This window comes from Galeopterus variegatus, unplaced genomic scaffold, assembly GCF_000696425.1.
Source record: "Galeopterus variegatus unplaced genomic scaffold, G_variegatus-3.0.2 Scaffold106, whole genome shotgun sequence".
NCBI lineage: Eukaryota > Metazoa > Chordata > Mammalia > Dermoptera > Cynocephalidae > Galeopterus > Galeopterus variegatus.
In genome coordinates, this window is record NW_007726217.1 from 568,474 (window position 1) to 578,901 (window position 10,428).

Here is a 10,428-nt window from a genome sequence, read left to right on the forward strand (position 1 = left end):
TTTTTTTTTTTTTTTTTTTTTTTTTTTTTTTTTTGTCTTTTTGTCTTTTTTCGTGACCGGCAACGGATTGCAACCCTCAGTGTCGTGCCCGTACCGGACTGGGACCGGCAACGGGATCGCAACCCTCGGTGTTGCCCCCGCTCCTCACTCAGCCAGTGAGCGGCCGGTCTGCATGTGGGATCCGAACCCTCGGCAGGAGCGCCGCCGCGCTTCCCAAGCGGCGCACTGTAGCAGTGCGCCACCAGGCCGGCCCCGTGAAATTTTTTTTTAATGTGAGAATTTAAAATTACTGAAACTAAAATCTGTAAAGAATAATCGTGATGTTTAACACACATAACAATATTTATTCATATATAACCCAGTATGTGCTCTTAATTGATATTAATTGGGGGAGGGAGAGGCAGTCAGGTAATATTTCTCTGTTTTTTTGCTTGGTAAAATTGGTAATAAGTTCAGTTTGTTTTATGAATGAGTAACTAGCAAAGTCTTTCCATTTAGGTAGCTTCTAAATAGAAAATGGGTGGATTTTGCTACAGTAATAACTAATGTAGAAAGCCAGGGAAAGTTCTATGCCAGTTGTTAAGAGCAGGTATTAAAAAAGAAGAAAACCTTTTTCCTTAGTTTCTCAGGTCCACCTATTGTTCTCTTGAAGACTGAATGGAAAAAGTGGAAAAGAAACAGCCTACTTTCCATGTCTTTACCCCAGCTTCTTTTTGATAATCCTTAGCCTCTGCAAAATTCTGTTGGTGGAAAAGGGTTTGTTCTTTTTTTATCAAATGGCCAAATCTACTGAGAATTAATTTTCCCAACAAAGATGCCATTTCTTTCAATACTATGACAAATAAAGGAAACTTGAGCAAATGCCCAGTACACACTGGTGCCCCACAGTAGAACTATTTTCAGGTAAAGAGATGGCAACTTCTATCTTGGAGTTTACTGTGGGAAAGAGCATGTAGAGGAAAGAGCACATACTGTAGTGAAGAAACCTTTTTTTCTGTTTTATCTTGCTGTGGCTGAGGCATCCTATACCTAACAAAGTCTATTAACAAAGTCAGGCTCAAAATAGAGGCATACTGTCCTATTACATACTTTTTGCCATTGTGCCCCCACTTTGGTGAGCAGGGGAACATGTATTTCACAGGACAGGGACCTTGTTTTATGTAATGCTTGCTACAAACCCAGCACTTAGAAGAATGTCTGGCACTTCCATAGGAGCACAATAAATATTTGTTGAGTGAGTGGGTGAAAGGGAGGGAGTGACAACGTTCTGGCTGTGAAGCAAAACTCATTAGGTATCTTAAGACTTGAAGAATAGACTTTTCTAATATCATCCTTCGATTATTATTTCCTGGCACAAGATAAACTAACTGTTGGCAAGAGGAAACGAGATGAAGATGACGAAGTTCCAGTGGGTGTGGAGATGGCAGAGAATACTGACAACCCACTAAGATGTCCAGTCCGACTGTATGAGTTTTACCTGTCCAAATGGTAGGTGATCTTTCTCTGAAATATAATACACTCCAAGTAGCAGTTAACATGTTTTGGATTTCATGCTTGAACATCAGGAAAGTAGCTGGCCTGTGACTCTAGACAATGATTTGCCTTTAGTTCATTTTTCCCCATTGTCATATCTGCCTGGATTTTGAACCAAGAAACAAATTACCTTATTTTGATTTTTTTTTTCCCAAAATTTCCTCAAAAGCAAGAGTCACTGTTATTGTTTGATCTTTACAATTGTTGTTCAACTTTTATGTGATGTCTAATCTACAGTGATTTTATTATTTATATAGAAAAAATTTTTGAAGAAAGGTTGTTTTGTTAAACCTGTAAATAGAAAAAACAAGTTTTAAGGAATTGAAAAATTTTAAGTGGTCCTTTTCTTAGAGAAACTTTATGATTTTAGATTTGTAAGATCCACACCAAATCACTTTTTTCTCAAAGAAATATAATGGCTGGGTTTGTCCTTTGATAATGTGTATTGCGTGCCCTTGGGATATTGGGCAGGTAGAATATGTGGTTCTCAGCCATAGCGTCAAATGTGAGTTGACTTTTTTTGTTGCTCTTAATAATGTTTTAAGTACTAAACTTTGTGATTTAGACTTTGTGTTATATCAACATTATACTCACTTGCAATACAATGTGATTTCTTGAGTGTGTGAGAAAAGATGTGGAGTTACAAGTTTTACTCCTTGGAGAAAAATGCCTATAAACCTATTGCCTGTGGCATGTTGCTTATCTATGATGTGAGTCACAGTTGGAAAAAGTTGAGAGCCATTATATTAAGGAATAGTTCATATTTCCTACACTCTCTGATTCCCAATTTTTTCTTTCTTTCTTTTTTCTTCCCCCCACCCCACCCGTGGATAGTTCTGAAAGTGTGAAGCAGAGGAATGATGTGTTTTACCTTCAACCTGAGCGCGCCTGTGTCCCGAATAGCCCCATGTGGTACTCCACATTCCCGATAGACCCGGGGACCCTGGACACCATGTTAACACGTATTCTCATGGTGAGGGAAGTACATGAAGAACTTGCCAAAGCCAAATCTGAAGACTCTGATGTTGAATTATCAGATTAAATGGAAGTGAGGTTCCTATTTTCATATACATTGGTATGCACCAAACTGTGAATGCATCCAGCTGTTGGAAAACGATGTATAAGTCCAAGTCCTCTTGACTTGATTATAAAATAATGGAAAACAGATGACTCGTGAACCACAGTGTGGATGTGCAAACGAAAACTGAAGGAAAGAATACGAACTGAGAAATGTTCTTTGGCAGTGATATAGTTCTTAGACATCTTCAGAATGACTAACTAGTTTCTCTGAGTGGTGCATAATCTTATTTTGTTTGGGAATAACAAATTGTGGAATATTTTTAAGGAAAATTTGTTGTATAAAACTCTACCATAGTAACCTTAGACCTTAGAGAGGTAGCTTTGGAGTGAAACCTTGGCTGCAGTAGGCCACTTGGGCAAGCCCTCCATAAGTCAGGGGAGAAATCAGTTTAGAGCTAAGAGGAACAGCAAATGAGGACTGGGGGACTCAGACTTGAAGACCCAATAAAAATACGCAACATTTTTTAAAAGATAGAGTGAAGTGCTCTTGATTTTGATTTTTCACTGCCAAGCCAATCATGTGAAGGATAGAAGCCTCTGGTGCTTTTGCCATGGGCCCCTCACATCAGGGAAAATGACCTTCACTGCTCTTAATAGTAATGTGTCCCTTTCACTTTCTGGGTCTAGCCCTCTCAGCTGTGGGGGTCTGGATGTGGGTAAATTAAGGTAAAGGAGATGATATTCTGTAAACTAGTTATACACTCAGAAAATCTGTGGAGCCCATTAGACCCCAGGTGTCTTGAAATATTTGTAGAAAACCCACTAAAATGCCCACTTCTCTGGGTGCAGGCCTTTATTGCTGCTGTCTCATAGCCTGAGCTGTGGTACACAGAACTGGGGGTTCTCCTTTTGTTTTCATTTTTTCCCCAATGGCAGCTTTTCTCCCGTTGTTTTACCTTCCTGTTTCCCAAACAGTTTCTCTTATTTTGTCTTTTGCACCAGTTTTTGGAGGCCCTTGTCATTTCAAAAAGAATAGTTTCTCTCCTTCTTAACTGGCAAACCTGTGGGTGATTCCACAAAGACACAGTATTAACTTAGCTATCTGAATTATGGTAGAAAAGGTCTTAGTAGGGTCCTATATAAAGCATTTGGAAGATGACCTTGTTGCCCTAAGAAACTTGAAAATAGGTATTCTGGGGTTAGGATACAAAGACTTTGTCTGGCATATCCATAAGCGGGTCTTCTTATAGCATTATTCCAAACTAGCTGTTTAAGTAGTTCTATGAGGATTGCAAGTCATAGGCGTGAGTGGCATATCAATCCATCTCCCTCATCTCCATTCTCAGTTTCTTCCTCACAAAATTTTGACTCAAAGCATTTATGATGTTGGCCAATCACAGAACTTTTTTAGCTGAGGTTAATTTGACCCTATGATAAAGTTGAGAGAAGTCAAAAAGCCTTTTAGAAATTTTAACCTTGAAAGACTTTTCAGTATGTACCATTTTTTAGGTGGGGATGGCAGATTTTTTTTTTTTTAAACAAATAAAGGTAATTTAATAAAAAATTGAAAAGTAGGCATAGGCCTTTTGACATTGTATACTTGATGGTTCTTTCCTTCTGCCTGTAACAAATCTCATTTTTGTTACCAAGAACTGTGTGAAAGAAGTAAATTTGCCCCGATTCTGTATGATTAATTCCATCTGTGTTTGTCATTTCTGACTGGAAAACTTCTTACTTCCATACCTTGTTTGATATGGAGGAAAAACAATTGAATTGTCTGATAAATCTGCCAATAAACTATCCAGAAACATCAGGTAGAATAGTCCCCACTGTAGGAATTTTATGGTTTGTATAAACACTAACATTTTCCCCTTATGTAGTTGTATGAAAAACAAATATTGTTAGCATAGTAGATAAATTGTTATAAAATACCAGAAAGAAAAAAAAGTCTGTATCTTTTAACTAAGAACAAACAATACCCAGATAAATGATTGTATCAGAACTTCAATTGCATGTTAGTCCACAGAGTTGCCCAGAACCCTAAACTAATTCATAACAGAAAATATTGCTTACTTATTGGTCATTCCTCATAAGTGTAGCAGTTGATGTGTGTATTTGATTATTTTCTTTTTTTATCTTATTAAAATTGTGTAAAATTACATTTTTTTTTCCAGGGGAGAAAAAAAAGAGAAATATCTAAATCATCCTTTCCGTTCTTTTTTGATTTTTAACCACTTTTGGGTTTTCCCCTTGAAGAAACCACAGAAATATTCCCTTAGAATAAAATAGTATATTTGTATTTGATGGGTGAGTTCTTTTTCTTTATGTCTTGAAAGAATTTTAAATATCTTTTACTCTTTGACCTTATTGGTATGAGCCAACAGATAGTAAAATTGCAAAGAAAGAGAGCAGTTTTCAGAAAAGTTATTTGGTTTTTATTCAATCCAGTAAACATACTGTTTCACTGCAAAGTCTTCCAGTTTCCTTTTTTCCCTCAAAAGACACTTGTTCCCAGTTTTAGTTAATTTATTAACTATACAAAAATGCTTCAAAAAGTTTGTGGAAAATGGAATTAAAAGATAATATGAATCTTTCCATGAATTGTTTGAAGACCCCTCCTCATATTTAAAACACCAACATCTAGAAATATCAGGTACATAAGTATTTGATTTCAGGCAAACTTTTTTGAGATTTACAAGCTTAGATCAGTTTAACAATTTTGAAATTGTGAGATTAGAATAAGGAATATGCCCATTTTTAAGTATAAATCATATTTAAATTGAGAATGTAAAACTAAATGGCATTTTTCTTAGACTGTAAAGTTGTCTTGGTATTGTACAAACACATCTTCAAATTTCGTACTGTTTCTATCCACCTGCCCTATGGCATTCCTAATTTTGTAAAACAGAAGTTGTCATAAAAAGTATAAAGTAAAATGAATTTCTGTAAATGAATCCCAGTTTTTTATTAAATTCAGAATTTAATTTTCAATGTGAATTAAAAGGTCTCCTGTGGTACTGAGTTGAAATTTTAGGAAAGAATTAAGTAATAATATCTCTAATCCCTTTATGCTAGTACTTGTCTATCATCGTACTTTGTTATCATCACTGAAAAAAATAATAATTAAGAGGTATTGTTACATAGTGGAAAGATCATAACTTTGGAGCCTCGTCGTTCCACTTACTAGTTGTATAACTTTAGGTAAGTTAGTTAACCTCTCTGTGCCTCAGTTTTATCATCTATAAAGTGGGCATAATAACTTCCTTATAAGTTGTGCCTGGCACATGGTGGGCTTTCAAATGTCAGATATTTTTCATTATAACATATACAGTTGCCTGGCATGTACTAAGACTTTCAATAAATGTAAATTCTCATACTACAGTCTGAATTTTCACTAAATTCAGCACTTTGGATTCTGCAAAACATAATACTCGATCAATTCTTCATATTTGAATCAAATATTTAGAATGACTACATACTATAATAAAATCATAAGTTCTTTACCCATATGTGTTTATATGCATATCAGTAGTGATCAGCATCACAAAAATTCGTTGGTGTACTTCAGTACATTGAAAAAGGGAGGGAATACATGGTATATCAACAGATACAAAAGAGCATATGATATTTTATTTACTTGTTTTTTAATTGGAGAAAGAACACTTAATCTGTGAAACTTCTTTTGCTTGGTAACAGTTATATATCATCACTTTAGGAACAAGACAACTGTACCGTATTCATCTCCCTACTACCGCACCTCATTAGCAGAATCCTCCTTCCCCTCAAGTTTTAGGCAGTGGTTCCCTGGGTATTAGAGTGTATTTTCCAGGCTACCTTGCAACTAGGAGTGAACATGGGACAAGTTTTGATCAATGGAATGGAAGCAGAAGTGAGTTTCCTATTGAACTGTTCTTGAATTCCTTAGATAAACCCTTGTGGATTTGAAAAAAATACTGTTAGATCTGGCAGGCTAATATTTTATTTAGTTTTTTTGTGTTATTGCATCTATAGTCACAAGTGAAATATTAATTTTTTTCCTCTTTAATTCTCCTTATTTGGTTTTGGAATTACTGTTAACACTAGTCTCAGAAAGAGCTGGGCAGGTTTTCTTCCTTTTCCATTTTGTGGAACACCTCACATAGAACTTCAGTTCTCAAGTGTGGTCAAACTAAACTTTTTAATTCTGTTTGTGTTTTTTTTATCCCCCTAAAAGGAGATCTTTGCCTTTTTGATTAATGCTGATTGGTCTATTCAAGTTTTTAATGTCTTGCCAATTTGGATTTTTATGTTGCTCTACAACTTTTTCATTTTTTTCTACATATATTCAGGTTTATTAACTCATAGTTCATAATTATTTCCTTTTTCCATTTTGTATTTTGTTTGCATCTTCTCATTTTCCTGATCGTTCTTATTATCTTATAATCTTTTCAAAGAACCAGCATTTGGTTTTGTCAACCTTTTTTTCTTATTTATTTCTGACTTTATTACTGTTTTTCTTCTTTTTGTTTTTTATTCTTTAAATTATTTAATTCAATGATTTCTTCATTCATTGTTAATCTTTCTTGTTTCCTGTAAATGATTTCAAATGTATAATTTTTCCATCTCAGTACTGCTAGAAGCTGTATTTCCAGATTCAGACAAAATGATTTGTCATCAGTGTGTTCTAAGTGTTTTCCCATTTCTTTTCTTATCCCAATAGTAATCCATCCTCCCTTTACCTACCTGCAGTTTTGTGCATTTTCAGGCTGTGTTTGAGGTATACTAATATACATGATATTTACATTTTCTGGATTCATTGTTCTTATCTGTATATAATCATCTCCCACCTTTTTTCTTTCTTCATTGTTTTATCAGATGCTATAAATATTGCTTCTACAGTTTCTCTTGGTTTAAATTTGCTTGATATTTTTTCGCCATCATTTTTGCTCTAGAATTGTTAGATTTTTTAAAAAATCATACTGAGAGTCTTTGCAATTTTTTATTCATTTATTTACATTATTATAGACTCATGAATTCCTATTTTATTCATTAGGTTCTAATCTGGTACTCTCATGGTTTATTTTGATGCTCCAATTGTCCTAGATTTGACCAATGGAATCCTCTTCTAGCTGGCTCCTATGTTCTTCTGACATGTCCCCATCGTTTTTTCAGCATTTCTTCACTCAAAACAAATTCTGGGAGCTTTTTTCTTTCCTTGCCCCAGTGTTGGAATCAGCCATTTCTCCATAGAGTCATAATGCCTTAGCACTTGCTAAGGTAAAATTGCTATTATGCCCTCTCGGTGGGTAGAGCGAACAATCAATAAACAAATATTGTACATATATTCATATAACTATATATACATCTATATCCATGTACATATGCATATATAGTCTTTTGTTGTTTATTTGTTTAAATGTGTTAAGTTCATACAAATCTTCCAGTTTCAGTTCAACACCTCATGATTCCTTCTAGCCTTCCCTTTCTCAATGAGTGAGAAACCTGGCTCCCATTATTCTCAATATATGTGCTTATTTTCTCAGTCAGCTGACTTGTTTGCAGTGTAACCAATCTCCCAACCATTCTAGCCACCCACTGCACCACATGCTTCCATGGGCTCCAGGCATTTACTTCCTCAAATGCCAGTGTCTCCGTGGAGGGAGGGTAGGTGGAGATGGGAAGGAAAGGGGTGAGACTCTGTCTTTTGTTAAGTTTAAGATGTTTGCATTTATTTTAAGTACTGCTAGTAGAACCTATTTCTGCTTTTATTTCACAATTTCCACCTACTGTACTTTTGGGTTTTTTCCCTCTTTGTTTTCCATTAAATAGCAAATTTTTTTCTACCTGTTTAAAAGTAATACATTCTGGGCCGGCCCGGTGGCGCACTGCTACAGTGCGCCGCTTGGGAGTGTGGCGGCGCTCCCGCCGAGGGTTTGGATCCCACATCCAGATCTGCCGCTCACTGGCTGAGCGAGGTGTGGGCGCAACACCGAGGGTTGCGATCCCGTTGCCAGTCCCGGTCCAGTACGGGCGCGACACTGAGGGTTGCGATCCGTTGCCGGTCACAAAAAAAAAAAAGACAAAAAGGAAAAAAATAAATAAATAAAAAATAAAAGTAATACATTCTACTTTTTTTATTTATAATACTCTTAATACTAATCATGTTTGTTTACCCCTATGTCTTTATTACAATCTCAGTCTTCTTCCTTTGATTCTGGATTGTTAATATACTTAAAAATTTTCTTTTTCTTTTTCGTTAGTCTTAGTTGTTTCATACTACAAACTTTGCCAAAGTATTTGCTCACTGTTACTTCGTATATCTCTTCTCATGTCCAAATCTATTTTTTATATTTGACCACTTCTTCCAAGAATATTTTCTTTTTTTTTTTTTTGTCTTTTTTCCGTGTCCGGCAACAGATCGCAACCCTCAGTGTTGCCCCTGTACCGGACCGGGGACCGGCGACGGGATCGCAAGCCTCGGCGTTGCTCCCGCGCCTCGCTCAGCCAGTGAGCGGGAGCCGGTCTGTACGTGGGATCCGAACCCTCGGACGGGAGCGCCGCCGCGCTTCCCAAGCGGCGCACTATCCAGTGCGCCACCGGGCCGGCCCCCAAGAATATTTTCTAAATGGGTCTTTTGTGAAAACTTTTCTGAAGCCTCCTGTCCCTGAGAATATTTTTTATCACACTCATGTTTAAGTGATTTTGTCTTGGTATAAATTTTGAGGTCAAAGTTCTCTCCTTCAGCATTTTGAAAACATTCCTTTATCTTCTTTCCTGTAAGGATACTGTTAAAAAGTCTGATGTCCGTCTGATTCTTGTTCCTTTGTAATTGATCTGCTATTTCTGAGAGCTTTCAGATTTTTTGCTTTTCTTAGATTATCTTAAATGTCTTTCACTACAGTGTTTCTGATTGTACTTTTTCCTTACTCTTCATTCTATGATTTCTTTCATCCTTAATTCAGGAAGATTTATTTTCACTATTTTTTCAAATATTTCCTACACTTATTCCCCTTTCCTTCTAGGACTCCCATTATCCAGATGCTGGCACTTCTACTCTGTCCCTGGACTGTTGTGTGTGTGTGTCCCATGTCTTCACCCTTTCCTGCTGCTGCTTGGTAAAGTTCCTCAGTCTTCAGCTCACTGGTTTTGAGATGTATCTGTTCCTCTATCCTGTTCATTATATTTTTCACACTTAGTATTTCCACCTGGTTCTTGTTCCTGTTTTGAATTGCTAATAGTTCCTTTCTGTTTATTTTGTTTTGTTTTGAATTCTTGTTTAGTATGTTGTCTTTGAGGGCAGGGACCTGTCCTCCTAAGGTGGCATCTAGTTATTTGAGCCGTGTTCCCTCACAGCACCAGCTCCTCTGTCTGGTAGTATTTCTTGGTGAAAGACCAAAGCCAGGCTCTATTCAGAAGGGGAAGCTGCAGTCACTTCACAGTTGCTGTTGACCACTTAACCAGCAACTGCTCAAAGATCTACCTTCAGACTTCTAAAGCAGCAGCAGCACTGGGGGAAGTCATGATTCCTAGTTGTCATCTACCAGATCTGGGGCTTTGGTTGGGAGAAGGACTCTGAGTTTTAGTCCAAGAGCACCTGCCCAGCACAGCCAGCCCAACCCATCCCTTTTCACCTCAGCAGAGCTTTTAAGCTGCTCTGGTAGTGTCCTACTGACACCAGTGACTTTGCTGATTGTCCCATATCCAACAAGAGTAGACATGTCCCTGATGTATGATGTATGACATGTCTAGTATATGATAACCTTCAGTCTCCTGGAGGGGTTTTACAGGGTTTGAGAGGACTTTTTATGTTTTGGTAGTGGTTCCTCAGGTTTGTTTTTTCCTAGCATTGATTTTGGGGGAAGGGAGCCAGTAGCTTGTGCTAGTTCATTGTCTTAA

The 10,428-nt window shown here is 36.9% G+C and overlaps 1 protein-coding gene across 3 annotated transcripts in view; it reads left to right on the forward strand.

Moving 5' to 3' along the window:
- The window catches only part of ZMYM4 (zinc finger, MYM-type 4), a 144,831-nt gene extending 138,902 nt beyond the window's left edge, over positions 1-5,929 (forward strand). For all 3 annotated transcript variants that reach the window (XM_008585292.1, XM_008585300.1, XM_008585310.1), the window contains exons 29-30: positions 1,359-1,488; positions 2,368-5,929. In XM_008585292.1, the coding sequence (XP_008583514.1) occupies positions 1,359-1,488; positions 2,368-2,575 (338 nt within the window). In that variant the 3' untranslated portion in view covers positions 2,576-5,929. The remainder of the gene's footprint in view (positions 1-1,358; positions 1,489-2,367) is intronic.
- The last annotated feature ends 4,499 nt before the right edge of the window (positions 5,930-10,428 follow it).